Raw genomic sequence first — 16326 nt, 5'->3', positions numbered from 1 at the left:
TTCTTAATGGTCTATTATTGGACGGTCTTATTGAAGGGAATGCTTTAGTGAGGACCGCCACGCCTGTCGCGTGAAAATTATGGGATAGAGAGTATAACAATGGTACATAAAACACATGGCAACAAATTATCTTGGGTCGTCGTAACTTTGATTTGCATTTTAATCTTTTCAATACAAAGTATATACGGCGGAATTAAGGGATTACTTAAAATTGAAAGAATCGCACGTAAGATTATAATTAATTTCCATTTCCAAAAAGTATTTTGTAATAAACAAATTTTTAATTACAATATCGCTCTCTTATTTCAAACAACTCAAAAAAGAGAAAATATTTTTTAATTTAATAGAAAATTATTGACTAATTATATAATATATATAAATATACTATTTCTCTTTGAAAAAAAAAAATTCTTAAAAATGATCAAATGTCATTTTTATTATTTTTGTTTCATATAATTCTTTTAAAAAATTATTATTCTTTATAGGTTATTATGACAATTTGACGATGTTTTATCGTGATTTTCATGTTTATTTCTTAAAGAAAACACTACAATACAATACCAAAAATAAACTAAAAAACAACAAAAATGTAATATCACATAATTTTTCAAGTGAATAAGTCAAAGATTAATTTCATAGGACTTTACTCTCACTTTGGTTTCAATCTTTCATACGAATTGCGCGCAAAAGATCCAAAGAATACTAAACACGGAGAAAACCTTTCAAAGAGACCGCCATGCGCTATACAGAATCGATACTGAACGACGATGGCGCTCTGAGTTCCGTGTCACGCCAATTATGTAACCACCGGGTAGCACATGCTACGTAATACTTTATCTTCGTCTGTATTTTCATCCAATCGTGAAAGAAAACAATTGTATGCCTTGTGTATCCGTGCAAGAATACGCGCGCTCTAAATCGCGAGTGTCGATACTTGTGACATTTGTACCAAGTACAGCTCTAGAGTCCTCAAGTGAACAGCACCGAGCAACATCTACTGGTCCAATGACTGCAGCCATCTGTTTGCCGACACAAAAGACTCGCGCACGCGTGAAAGAGTGAGCAGCGGTATAGATACAACAGATTTTACTAGAATTACGTAGTAGAATCTTGGAAATCTTAGCAAAAGACTTCTAGCTTTTTCGTACACAGATATTTATTATGATTTTTACAGAATTAATATCGAAAAGAAATCGTAAGATAGATAAGAACTAATTAGAAACGTGTATTGTATTGTATTTATTTGATTGATATCGACAGCAGAAAAGTATGAAATGCCACAAACGCGACTGCACAAAGTTAATTTAAATTCGCAGTGCGATATATATATTCTTCAAGTGCTATCGTAACAATAAGAAAGAATTAGATCAGAAAGTTATCGCCCCATCGTAATTCGAAACGTGAGTAAGAACACGAGATTCAATCTATGCAATTCCGATTATCTGACTATTATTAAGCAGTAGAAAGTATTCACTTTCTATTGCCATTTAAGAATAAGTGCGCATAGATCTCGAAAGAATTTTATACTAATTGAACAACGTAGGATCAGTATCTTTTCACTAATATCTGTGTTTTCACTAATATAAGTTATAACTTTAATTTTGGTTCGATTTATTCTTCATCTTTTCTGTAAACGGTATTCAAACGGTTCTTATATTTAAAACCAATACAGTCATAAAATGTCATAAACCAATCACGGATTAACATTCTAAGACATTACTTCAGATGGTCTTGAAACAAAAATAATCTGTGAATATCGTTAAGTTAAACCGAGATTACAGAGCTTATTCTGTAACTCTTAACGACTGTAACTGTAGTGTTACAGTGTCATTGCGTAGGTTTTATACATGGTAAAAAAGCTGCGCAAAAAATATAACGCTACAAGATCACAGTCGTTACTAAGAGTTACAAAATAGGCCTTTAAGAGTTAATATATACTATATTAATGGAAATGGGCTTTAAACAATTGTTAGTAAAAATTGGCGGCAAAATTGAACGTTTTCAAATGTGATGAAACTACATAGCGTGAATAGCGGCGTGTCGAGCATCAACTGGTAATCCAACTTCGTACAATTACGACACCCATCGCTCAAAGTATTCCTGGAACTTCGCGACTACCTCGATGAAGCAATCAGAACCGCATAGCGGCGAATTCACGCACGCTGATGTGCAAAAGTTGACGCGCGCGCGCCATCAATTACGTTGTTACTCATTCCGCTCTGACGCGAACACGCGTAAAAGACAGAAACGCTAACGTTACACCGCGGGACACACGATCGCTTCCACCGTGCGATCGTACTGAACCTTGTTAACCTTGACATTTTGAGCGACTCTCTTACCGCGCGTTTATTTTAGAAAGGCAGAACGACACGTCCCATGACGAATTCCTACCCTGCGGGTCGATAAGCGATACTATTGAGTATATATGATGCGATTACTTCTATCATCGTCTATTTATGTACAGACTCTCCTAAAAGCATCACCGCTCTTTTCAACAGCATATTCTTAAATTGACTGTTTTCTCTCGACAACAAAAATTTTATTCCTTCTTTCTCATACCTTCTAAAGCTCTTTCCGATACTTTTATTAAAGTAAAATTAACTAAGAATATGAAATATTTCAATGTTTATGAAATTTAACTAAAATCTCTTCACTTTCATTGATTTGAAAATCGCTTAGACCTTTGCAACTTTATTTATGAAAAAATATCTCAAAATTTGTTCTTCTTTTTAAATTTCTGATCTAATTTTTAATTATTGTTGTTATAGTTCTCGTTATGTCAGTGTTTTAGCATAAAAAATAAAATATTTTATCGAGTTCTCTTTCCTATAACATTATTTATTTTCAAAAGGAGGAATTCTATTATGTTTGATAAGTATCTTTTCATTTTACGATTTGTAATTTAAAAGAAACTACTTTAATTAAGCAACAAAATTTGTTTATAAAATTTAAGATCAATAAAGATCGCGCAGATTTGATCAGGAATTGATCAGTGAAATGCAATCACGGATAATCAACTCAAGTATCGAATCGAGAGCACTGTTCACCACGAGATATGTTAATTTCTGGATGAAGACATTCCGGAAGAAGAAGGAACCGTTGGCTTCAGAGGTTAGTGGGTCTCTCGGTTTCTCATGAATCCGGCCACTCCCCTAATTATCTTACGCGTTGTATTTTTTCTCGATCCAAAAGAGATCTTCTCTTTCTCAGGAGCTCTGCGCACTTTCCCCGGATACTTTGTTACATAACAATACACACTTGTGTTACACTTCGCGTGTCTCCATTCCCGCGGCACTACGCGATCGCACGATCGTGATAAGCACGTGATTCTTCCCAGTCGAACAGACCCCAAGAATCCATCGTTTCAAGTATATTGTGTATCCCATCGAATAATTGCACAAATTGCAAATTACTTTCCGAGCGTTCTTGCCATCTTGAAATAAATTTGCGGTATAAAACTTCTCCGGAGATGGAGCAACTCAATTTATATTTTTACTTCTCTAAATGTAGGAAAATTGCTCATTTTTGCGGTTTTAAATATTGTTTATAAAATTGACATGCATTTTATTTAAGCAGATATTAGATGACTCTTTTATTAAAGTTATTTATTATTAAATATATAACTTCGCGTTCGATATCATACTTAAAAATTGCTTTAATCCGTGCCGCAATAGAAACTTTTGTATGTAATTGTTATAAGTATGTATTGTTATTCATAAATTTGAAATCTTCGTAAAGTATCCGTTGCAATTCTTCCTTTTTTTTTGTTTTTTTGAATATTGGATAATTCTAGAATCTTATTTTATACTGTGGTGCAAAGTTACTTCTGCCGGTGCAATTTAATCCGTCCTGCGGTAACGTGAAACGGCAAATATACAAGTAATATGATAGTGCGTTGAGAAACGACATTATAGCGACTGGCTGGTCGTTTCCGAATGGCATGCGCAAATTCTTAAAATCCCTCCTTTTCATACTTTCCTTGCGACGGGTTAATTTCTTCTATACACACGGAAAGCCGGAAGGGCCAGCTTGACGGCGGTGTTAACGAGTCGACGCGTCGAGGAAGAGACGTCGTAACGGGATGTAACGGTCGCGACTTTGTCCCGCGTGCTCGCGATGATCCCCGAGGATACTTCCTCGATCAGTCAGCGTGCACAAAGTGACCCGACGTGATTGCGGTATCTGCAACACAGGTCCTAACGAGCTACCTATTGCAAACCGGCGAACCCCCTTGGACTTCGTACTTCGTCCGATACGCCGACGTGGTGAATGATCAGCGGGGAATGTCACACTTCAATTGGCCAGCGGGCGGCAGCAATTACCACGTACTTAGGACCGGCTGCTTCCCGTACATCAAGTATCACTGCAGTAAGCGGCCGATGCAGGATCTCAGTGGCGAGGACAGATTCTTCAAGGCGATCAAGATATTGAACCTTGGTAGGTTGCAAGGGTAGCCGGACGCTCGTGAAGAAAAGGAATCCGCGTTCGAAAAGGTGGCCTTGTTCATTTACTCCGGTCGGATGCGATAAACCGGCGAGCTCGTAAATCCTATAATTACCGCGAACACGAGATGTCATGGAATCTTCGATATTAATTCTAACGAGATTCTTTGAGTGCTTTTTAAAATCTATAAGGGTTATTACTTTAATTGAAATGCAGAAAACGTACAGTGAAAAACTGCATTTTAATAAATATACTCTTTTTAATAGTTCTTTGAGTAAATATTTACTAAATGTTAACACATATTTATTTAATACAAAAACCATTAACTTGATTTAACTATCAATTTTTTTATCGAGTAAATATTTATTTACTGTAAGTAAATGTTTATTTAGTATTACTCAAAGAATTATATATTAAAATTTTGCAGTTTTTGTTAGTGTATCAATTATTTTTGATGATCAAAAATAAAAGAAAAGGGGGGGTTCAGAAAATTCAATTTAATTAAATTCTTACAAGAGAAATTTTCATTTTCTTTTTTACAATCTTGATTTAAAAGTTGAGATTAAAGTTATATGTATGACAGCATCACAAAAATTTTTAACAAAAATACTGACAGAAATTCGTGAAAAAATTTCTTTGCCACCAAGATCGGCAATCCCGAGACTGTGTGAGACTCACTGTAAATTCACAGCTACCGCCGCTTGATTAATTGAATTCAGTCTGTATCGAAAGCAACGATCGGAACAAGGCGTCGCAACACAGACCGCGGTCTTATTCGGTTTAATTTCCGACATACGAGAAGGAACGTGGGACGACGAGCACGTTGTCCTTCCACGGCCAATGTCTTGTCTTATTGAGTGCTCTACCGATCTGGAATTAGCCATGGCGAACGGGTTCAGCAATGCGACGACTTGATAATCCCCCTTTCCGACTTTTTGTCCCCTTACATTTGTTCGATGTACCAGGTATCCCTACTCTGATGTATGGACTGGCCGCGACGCAGCTTATCCGACACCGCGAGATCGTGAAGACGCCTCGGGGTGATGTGACGATCTATTTCTTGCTACCAGAGGACAAAGGTTCGCAGTACTGAGACTTGCACCCTACATCGCTAATCTGCGTCGGGTTTCGCATCGTGGCCTTCCTCGGAGATGACATTAACGGCAACGAAATACAAAGTCGTACCCGATGACTGTTGCTTCTTTTTTCAACCCTTTCTTATTTCTCGTTATTCCATCGAGTTCTCAAGTACAAAACGAAAAGAGAATCGAGCGGCGCAAGAAGCTCCCAGTCGTCTGAACATTCTATACTTATCCGTAATAGATACGACCTCCAATGTTAATCGAGAAAATGAAAAAGTTGAAAATAGCGATTCTGATACAGTGTCGTTTTTTCTTGCAAAAGAATATACGATAGGAATTTATTCAATGATTCGATATGACAAAGTCAAGGAGTTAAGATGTTAATAAAGGTTAAATCTTGCAACAACTGTTCTTTTATATGAAATTTTTGGGATGAGGTTTTAAAACGTCATATGTGGTGAATCTCTAAAATACAATCGCAAATAAAAGATGAGCTAACAATGAAAGTCAAGGTTTGCTTCATTATAAAATTATAAAAGCTAGTTTAGTCATCTTTTTGACTCAACGGATTGCGCGTGCTAGTCATAGCTCCTCATCCATCAGTCAATTAGAATAGCGAAGGCTTTCATCAACGGTGACGCCAGTCACGTATGTGAATCCGCAGGCGATCGCGATAGTCTCGTGTCAGGCTTTAGAGGATATAAACGCGAGCTCTTTAGAAACTTCGACGACGCAGCCGATAATGCGAGGTCTCGTTAATGAGGATGGCCGGCGGCGATCCATGCGTGAAACAAGGTGCGAACGCACATATAGTTAGAACGGTTTTCTAATCGACTAGTACCGTGTTCTCCCCCCGTGATCCAATGATGCATTAATGACTCGGCCAAGTAGTTCTTCGCTCCGCACTTATTACCGTGGAAGACGTGTGCGTAATATCGACTATGAAAACTCTTGCGTTACCGACCATTGGTGTTGAAATTCGAGATTTACGAGCGCACATGACCAATGCGATATATAGTATAATAATTTGTATTAACCTTTAGGGTCGGAGCATGGGCGTAGCCAAGATTTTGTTTAAGGGAGAGGCCAAATTACAATTGAAATTGTTGAACCTTGCAGGGGAGAAGAATAGTCGAATGGTATTTTGTTGTTATTTTCTATCATATTACAATATTTTAATTAATTGCGCTGGCAGGTAAATATCAGAGAATCACATTTAGTTTACTAATTTACTTTATCTTTTTCTCTTAAAATTGTAAACTTTGATTCTTCGAACTGGAAAAACTTAAATATATATAACACTTATAGCCGTCTTGGATTTTCAAAAAATTTTCTATAACTTTTATCTTTAATTTATTTTTTTTTTTTAATTTATTTTTTGTCAATACGTTAAACATAGTCCGTTTAAGCAATTTTAATTATTTTTGTTTTTTAAAATTTTTTAGAAAACAATAGCACTCTTTTACTTTCTCCTGGCTACGCCCATGGTAGTCGTCGGTCTATTTTTAAAGTCTTATAGATTTTCCTGAATAAGACATTATAATTCATTATTTCATTGCCAGTATTCCTTGCTTTAAAATTAACTTTCAGCATCACTGTAATGGCTGTCCCATCCGTAAAGGTTAATTACAATCGATGCATTGCACGTACGTTATGATGAACGAACGCATATGTACATCTTAATTTGAATTGACAGATACCAGATAACACATTGTCGTTTTAGATCACTTCTGAAAGATGCACTCCAATAGTCACAGATTCGATAAATTGTAGATTATCCACAAGCTTTGATTACAACAATGTTAAAAATAACTTGCTTTAAACTTAATAAAGAATCCTATAAGTATATTTATAATTTGCATTCTTCTTAGACTTATAAATTACTGTTTATTATAAAGATAAAACATATTTCTAAATTTCTGTAAACTCATTATATTTCTGCGATTAAAAATTATTCTAACTACAGATGTTTTTTTTTTTTTTTTACTCTTGCATTAAACTGCACTACAAGACTCTTTCTCGTTTTCGCTAAATATCAAATAACATACCTATCTCACTTTATAAGTTTCAAAAGTATATACTAGTTTAGTTGCAGATTCTATAAATATTTACACGTCTCTTTTCTAATCCAATGTCTATATAATTGATTTCTATTTTATAAACATTAGAGAAAGAGAGAAGAGATTAAAAGAAAACTACAAACTTTCTATCGTATTTTATTACATATTTTGTACCTACCATTATATAATTTTACGCTTCATTAATTTTACTTCAATTTTTTCATACTTGAGATAAATATTTTTGAAACTGTAAATATCACGAGATTTTATGTACAATAGCCGCAAATATAACTAACGATCTGTCAGCTATTAATACATGACTACCGTTCAAACATTAATAATGAGTTATCGCGGTAGTTTCTGCAACCGTATCGAATCTAGAAACGAAACGTGGTGAAAGTAAATGGAGAGAATCAACAGTGACCTGGGATTTTTTGCGAACAGATCAGGTTAAAAGCGTTGTCAACAGGTGCCGTAATATTTGGATCTTGCGGAACCGGTGATAAGTAAAAATTCATTAGCACACCGTCAAGTTATGCAATGACATCTCGGGTCTTTTCCGCGACATTTGTAATTACACTGGAAAGTTTCCGTCGTTTCGAATGTAAACGACGCTTCCGTCGGTGACACGCGCACAACGCACTTCGCAGAAGTCATTTATCGCTTACCGATTACGTCTATAAACAAATAAAATTAATATAAAGTCGGATTAAAAAAAAAGTATTAATTAGCGGCTGGCTTTCACATTTTAACATACTTTCACCCTTGCATCCCGCCATGAACATCTTCGATCTTCTTATTGCCTTTTCGGGACACGCAACAATATTCTCGTCTTCCATTAACGAGGCGTAATCCGAGCAGTATTGCGAGAGAGCGAAAAACGTAACGATCGTGTATATCGTATTATTTTCCTTCGAAGTATAAAGGAGTAGCTTTATCGTAAGAACAATTAAGAAATATGAAACGTGGAGCTGTTTCGAGGTATGAGATACTTACTTAGGTGTATATGCAAGATTCGTATTTGTAATAATATTTTCAAGTAGGTATCTAGTAAACTGCGTAAGACTCTACTAGAATTAATAAAACAACACAGGATTGGTTGGATTTCACTGAGATAGCGACGACAGTTCTGTCGTACAGCTCGTACATACATATATTCGCAATGTTTACGAGTCCTTGCTCGAAAAATAATAGAAAATATCAATTGAAAAATATCAAACGTTACGAAGCAATTTTAACGAAAAATCAATCTTAAAAAAGTCTCTCTTGTACTGATTAACTTTTATCTCACTGATCAAGTCCCACGAACCAGTGCATTCATGCATGACGATTATCAACTGATTCAATTCGCGGAATTACTTGAGTGTTCAACGCTCATTAAATTTGGTATCTAACAGATAACGAGATTTTCTAAAACGGTTTAAAGTTTTATAGTGCCAGGTCGGTTGGGTGCACTCTCAAGTTCCTCGCTCCAGGTGATCTCCTCGAGTAGGAGGATGATTGGAATGAAAGACGACGGGAAGAAAAGGAGCAAGATAGGGGAAGGTGGGAATTTTACGAAGCTCGTTAGGAACGTTGTGAAGGGCTAGTTATGCTGATTAGATCGAGTTTACATATCGAGAATGTGCAACTACACATATTAATGGTATCATCTCGGCGCGTGTAAGGAGCAAGCGTTTCTGCCGGGACAGTAAGCCGACTGGCGTCGTAAAAGTCGCTGGTTGAAAAGAACGGCGGCTTCTCGTTTTTGCAGGACAGGATGATGGCGATAACGATAACATAGGGCTTAACCGAACGCTTCGCCACGCCGATGTAGTCGCTAAATAACATCGCGTAACGACGAAAGACAGAATAATTGATAGGAACGAAGGAGACCCGATTGCAACGTATTATTTCCTGCGATTTCGCTTCCTGCATGCCCGTTATCCTTTCTAATCTAGAGCGACATTGTAGATATTGAAATGGAGTTTATGCAATTGTGATATTTAAAATGTTCGTAATATTAAATAACGTCTTGAAAGCTGTTAAATGTTTATTTTTAATTGAATTGAATTTAAAATTTATATTTTCAAAATATATAAGAAATGTTCACTATTCAAATAAGCAACGTTAAATTCCTCTCTTTTTCTATTTTTCTCGTAAAACACAACTATATTCTTAATATTACTATGACAAATCTTTGCTATTATTAGCGTAACAGTTAAATTATTTATGATATCCAAAAATATCCGTATAAAAAAGAATAACAATCATATAAAAAATTGTTTTGTATAAACATTTTGTAATCAATTTTTTCGCTGTCAATTCGAATTTCGAAAATTCGTATGCTTCTCTGCGATTAAATTTAATATATGCATATGCAGCTCATGTGTTTCAATTCCATGTTCGAAACGAACGAGAGAAATTCTCGGAGCGACATATCTGCATCACACGCAATTAATTTCGCGCGAGGCTTCACAAGCGTGCTACATTTGCATCTCCTGATGATCGTGGCGCTATTCTAAAGATAGTGTCTGCTCGTAACCAGGAATCTACGGCGATATTAAACGCTTCGATAGGTTTCGATCGGCCCGACGCCAACGCGTAAAATTTGCGAGACAAAAATTGTGAAAGCCATTACGTATTGTGAATATAAACAGTCATGTTCAAAGTGGCTAAAATAAGTGATTTTAGATAACTCTCTTCTCTCTCTCTCTCTCTGATTTCAGATAACTTAAGATCAATTTTTCATTTCTATGAATTCAAAATGCTTACTTTGTCAGAATAATTCTTTATAAAGCAATTTTTGGTAGATTCGATTTTCGTCTCTCTTGGATTGCGGAAATCTAAATTTATACACATAAGTTTCGTAACAATAAACTGATTGAGCATGAAATTATACAGAAATACTATTTCTGTACATTAAAAGGGTTTATATTTTACCAGTCTTATTAAAGTAAATTTACCTCACGCCGATCATTCTTGCCCCCGTGACCCGAAAGTACGATGTATGCGTGCCTACTTGCTCAGCGAATACCTCACAGCGGGATGTGCAATGTCATCGTACTTTTGTTTTCGATTCGCAGAGCTACGCGCATGACGTTGCATTTGTCGTACTCGCATTTTCGCTCGAACCTACTTTTCGGTGCAGAAAGAAAAGTTATAAATGGAGCAACGCACCGTGCAAAATAATAACGCTCCGGAACACACGAGATAACATCAACAGCCACATCCATCCGGTGAAGTGCAGATATATGGATGCAATAATGATATCCGGGTGAGGTTCTCTGGTCACGCTTTTAACATTTAAGGGTATGGCCTTTTTTATAAAGAGAACGAACGGCTTTGTATCGAAACTGAGAAATAGCCTTTCAATTTTCTCCAAAGGAAAAAATGATAGTTTAATGTCATTAAAATGCTTTAGCATTTAATAACGTATTGTAATCTGATATTCGCTTATTAGTCATTGTACTTAAAAGTGTATCTATTAATAATTTAATAATATCCAATAATAAACTTACAGGTGATTTCTTGCAATAAATATTCATTTAGAAAAATTCATCCTTGAATAGAATTTCTTAGTTTACCCGTAAAAATGTGCCCCATAAAAATTCTCTTCAAAATTCTTTCGTTTCACTATCGGAGAACAGATAAAAGGCAAAGTATGGAGGGAAGAAAAAAGTAAATTTTAAAAGCATGCTGAAAGCGTATCTATCGGGTATTATTATCGCACCCGTCACAACGGTGAATCGAGGATATCGGCTGAATCACGAATATTCTTTTCGATTTATTTATTAGTGCATGTACGCACTCATATAAATACATACATACGTACACAAAAATACATGTTACAAGCGGATACGATCGCCAGTTTGTCGATGAACGGACCGTCCACGGTTTACCGTCGCTTATCTCGGTCGGATCGAGCCCGAGCATCGAAGGCAAGTTAATTTTACCATAGAAAGAGAAAGAGAGAGAGGATGAAGGAGCCTTCCGGCTCCGGGCACTCGCGAATAATCGCGCATCCTCGAAGAGAGCTCGTGAGTCACGTCACGGCCGGAATTAGGAGCCCTTCGTCCGTTATGTCGGTTCTTTCGATCGCTATTAGCTGCATGCGCGGCCGACCTTATCAAATCCAACACAGTAAAAAACATTTTGTTTTTATTAAAAACGGTACACTCTTGTTATTTGTGTTAAATTTTTAACATATTTGAATGCAAATTTAACATCACGTGATTTTGTTTTAAATATTTTGTACATGTTGGAGAAAATGTATCGAATTTAACATAAATTGCATGTCTCAAATACTATGAAATGAAGAAGAATAAGATGGCACTAACGATAATACTAATTTAACACAAATCTTTAAATAACATCATTACATTATTAAATTAACACTTGAATATGTTAAAATATTCAACACAAACTGTTAACAAGAACGTGCGAGTGGACCGTTTTCAACACAATGTTTTTTTATATTATGTATTAAATTGAAATTCAACATTTCTTAATATTCAACACAATTTATGAGTAAATGAATAAATAATATAAAAATAACGTGTTTTAAAACATAAATTCTAAAATGACTGAATAAAATACTGTTAATTCAACATATCATAGATGATAATCTTATTAAATTTTACTTAAATTAATTTTCTAAAAATTAATTTTACTGAAGAAAAATTTTCACAATTTATACTTACAAAGTATCAGTATTACATTTTTGTGTTAATTATTTTACATAACATTTGTGTTACTCTTTAACATATTCACTTTATATTAAACATTAATACAAAAATTTAAGCGGATTCATTTGAGATACGTAAAATGTGTTAAATTTAACGCCAATTTTGCAACTGTATGGCTGCGCGATAATCATCGCCGATGGAGCCCGGCAGCAGCCTGTTTGATTCACCGATCTCGTTACAACCGACTACTGAATTCGCATTAATTTATGCGCGTCCACAAATCAAGCGCAAAATAGAATCGTTCCTTCTTTCGTCCCCGCGAGCCGCGATCGTACGCATCGATAGCTCGATCGATAACTGATACATTTCGTTCGAGCAAACAGTTACGCGCGAATAGCGTCGCTGATCTATCGGCGCGATTATTAAATGTCGCGTTACGTTGCGCCACATTGATTACTGGTGGTCACTTATGGTCGATATCCCGTAACCGGGACAACTTTTTCACCCACGTGTTTATCGATCCGAAAAGATAATCGACCATCTAACGCGTTTAATTCGCAGAATTCTTCGCCCCGAGATAGAATTGCATCAGCTTCCTAAATCGTGATTTTGACGTTTCTTCTGATACCTATCAATGTTGAAACATTAAGCAAAATACGCCTTGTACATGCCGACTGTACCTCTGCAGATAAGCGTCGTTGATGACCCGTGCGAAATCCGCCATGAAGCGACAATCGCGGCGAATCCGGACGCGAGAAAATCAATTATCTCGCGCGCTCTCGCGAAGATGGCACACGCGGAACTTCGTATAGGGCGATCGGTTACACCGTCGGTTATAAATCGCCGCGGTATCGGTTTTACTCCCTCGGGGGGGAGGAGGGGGATAATGGAGGCCCCGCGCGTAATGAACGCGCACGCGTTAAAATCGAACGTCCCGCCGGCCGTCCGCGCGAAAAGCAGGCGCGAACGCGAGGCGCGATGCTTTACGGTGCCGGAAGTCGGGCGTGCTGGAAAATTGAATCGTTCTTAAGGCAAGGCCTAGGTCGACCATTATTTCCATCGTTTCATTAAATTCTCGCGGGACGGAACCGCGCGCGAACATCTCGTCCCTGTATTGGCTCGTTCCTTTCCTCTCCAGTGCGTTAACTGATAATTACGTTAGCACGATAGGCGATAATTATACGGGGGACGTTTCGATGGCTATATCTCTATCGCCACGGTGGAAGCGTCCGCGCTGAGTTTCGAATTTATACCTCGACGCATCGCTGCGTTTCCGTCACGTTTGGCATGGGCGCAATAACGTAATCTCGAATCTTCCCTCGACGAAACGAAACGCACGATGCACTCTTGGGAATGCGAGAGAACGCAATCGTCGTTGACCGTTTCGCTGTGTGAGAACCTCGGGATACTTCCGCTTTTCTCGAACGGAACCTTAGCCCCGGGATGGTAACTGAATCCCCCCACGCAAATATCTCTGCACTTTGCTGGCTCTTCGATTGTATTAAATATCTTTGATCGAAACATCTTTAAATCTCTCCTACGAATTACATATTATAGATTGTCGAACTTCTTTTTATGTTGCTGTCTCTTATATATGGTAAAAAAGTAGTTATAAATATGTAAAACGATGTACATGTAAAATATAATAACATAGTTTATAATTTACGTTTTGAAAAATATTATAATACATCATAAACAGGACCAAAAATATATTTAAAAAAACAAAATTACAAAGTTTTTTTAAATCAGATTTATAAACTAAATATCATTAATCAAGCATTTTTAATATTTCCTATAAATTATTATATATTATATAGATTATCTCTCTTTTTTTTGTATTGCTCCCTTTTTTTGTAAAAAAAACTAGTTATAACTGTTAAATAATTTGTAAAATAATAACATAAATTTATAATTCAAGCTTTGGAAAATGCTATTCAAAAAGCCTAAACTATTTAACAAACAAAGTCGTAAAGCTCTTAATCAGATTTGTACAAACTAAACCGAAAGTTACATTTTTTATTTTTAAATACTTTTTCCGGCTTATGTTCAATATTCTTTTTAACCTTTTTTTTTTTAAAGTGCTTAAAGGTTTTCACATTAATTATATAAAAAGTGAATCCCGGTAAAGTGAGTTTTCACATATAATGTAACTCATAATGTGGTGAACAAAAGATGTCACAGACACAAAGCTTAATAATGAAAGTTTTTGACCTATAATGTAGCAAAAATATAAATTAATATAATTGATTGTTTGTTTATCGAGAGTCCAATATATACGTTAATATTTTTTAAAAATATAAAACTTACAGAGCACTTTTGATACATCATATCTCAAAAACTAGCCATTATTGAGTTTTGTGTCTATGACATCTTTTGTTCACTACATTATAAGCTATATTATACGTGAAAATTAATTTATTATGTAACCAAATTTCCATATAATTAGTGCAAGGTTCTTTACAATCATTTTTTACGTTACGATATCACAGTAAAAAATATAAACAAGATTAGTTTGCACACATTAACTTTTATTTGCATGGTCAAGCTGGGCACATACATGTTCGTATGCGAGACGCTTGCACGCATCAAAGTAATGTGTCAGACAATAAGAAACATGAAACGGGATGCCGCGCGATAATCGGATCTCCCGCTTAGCGTGTCTCCCTGGCTTCCTCGAGGAAATCGACTTAATTAAGTTGAATTTCAGTTCGAGGGACGCTGTGGGACGAAAGTATATCGTCAAGGTGGCGCACAATGATCGCGCAGGACATCGTACGAGTCTTCTCGTCGCTTCGCTAATTGGCAATGCAAAGGAGAAACGTTCACCGCTCGGTCTTCGCTGCTAAAATTACGTCGATATAATTAATCGTCGTGGTTCTTTACGAAAAGGGAGAGGCATTGTGAAAGCCTACGCTGGTAAGTAATTAAGCCAAGAGGGTGCATTAGGACGCGTCTCGCGTTACGCACCGCGGCGTGTGTCTGCCCGAAAGTTCGGCGAAATTTAACGACGGCGTGTTTCGCAAAAACTGCTGCACCTACCGCGTTTACGAGCCGACTTTTAATTATCTCCGGCCCGCCATTCTTAATCTTCCGTCGAGGTGCCATGCCGCCGGTCTCACGGTCGGGTCGAGAGGTTTGCGTAAGAGGTTTGCTTGCTATCTTTAATGAGAAGTCGACACGCGTAAAGTACACCGCTCGACAAAAAAGTAATGCATCTGATACGATTACAAATACGATAAAAAAAATTAATTCTAACCGTTACGACTAAATTTGCAATTAAGAAAATATTGCGAGCAACTATGAAGATTTTAAAAAGGCATTTAAAAAGAATAAGCTACGAATCAGTTTTCTATTTTTTGTCATATTTCACATAAAATATTTGCAACGAGACAGATTTAATTTACTTAATAAATCATTTATTGATGAAAATTTTTTTAAATGGAAAGTCACACGCTTTACAAAAATCTAAATTTTGTTTACCCTGCTGGTTTATGCGGTTCATTCTATTTCTATTTAATTCAAGAGATGTAATTTATTTTCTTACATTAATATTTTATTTAAAAAATCTTTTTTTCTCTAATAATTGATAACTTCGTCTAGTAATCTTTTTCTGTGAAAATGTTTTATTTTTCATTTTTTAAAACTTATCAATTATATTGACTTAATATGATTATATAATAAGTTTGTGAACAAACCAGTTAAGAGAAAAAAATGAAAATTGTGAGACAAAAATTACGGGAGCATGTTTGTGTCAGCGATAATACAAACCATTTTGGCGAGTAATTATCAATTTAATAACTAATTGCATGAATGGGTTTACATAAGACTCCGACCGGTTAAAAGTTAATTACGGGCATGATGAAGAGAATCGAAGCGACGATGGGAACATTTGGGCGCTTGAACGAGCGCGTAACACCCTGATTTCTTTTTTCTCGCGAAAACGTTATGTCATGTTCTTGAAACACTGTTGTTACCCTGATACATCTCACGTCACAATATGATGATGATGTAACCGCAATTACGTGAACATATTAAGGAGCCACGAATTAAAAAAAAAAAAAAAAAAAAAAAAAA

At 36.1% G+C, this 16326-nt stretch overlaps 2 protein-coding genes across 2 annotated transcripts in view; one reads left to right on the top strand and one right to left on the bottom strand.

Annotated features, from left to right (window-relative positions):
* Cad99C (cadherin 99C) overlaps positions 1-16326 on the bottom strand; it is a 121375-nt gene that overhangs the window by 86210 nt on the left and 18839 nt on the right. The gene's annotated exons all lie outside the window — the stretch shown is intronic.
* On the top strand, positions 2998-5715 carry LOC108779742 (uncharacterized protein C15orf61 homolog). The gene is made up of 3 exons (XM_018547217.1): positions 2998-3111; positions 4194-4437; positions 5409-5715. The coding sequence occupies exons 1-3, from the start codon at positions 2998-3000 to the stop codon at positions 5534-5536; spliced, it is 486 nt and encodes a 161-aa protein (XP_018402719.1). The 3' UTR covers positions 5537-5715.

This window comes from Cyphomyrmex costatus, unplaced genomic scaffold (genome assembly GCF_001594065.2).
Source record: "Cyphomyrmex costatus isolate MS0001 unplaced genomic scaffold, Ccosl1.0 scaffold61, whole genome shotgun sequence".
In the NCBI taxonomy this organism is placed as follows: domain Eukaryota; kingdom Metazoa; phylum Arthropoda; class Insecta; order Hymenoptera; family Formicidae; genus Cyphomyrmex; species Cyphomyrmex costatus.
Note: the sequence above shows the minus strand (reverse complement) of the source record. Positions and strands in the feature narration are given on the sequence as shown.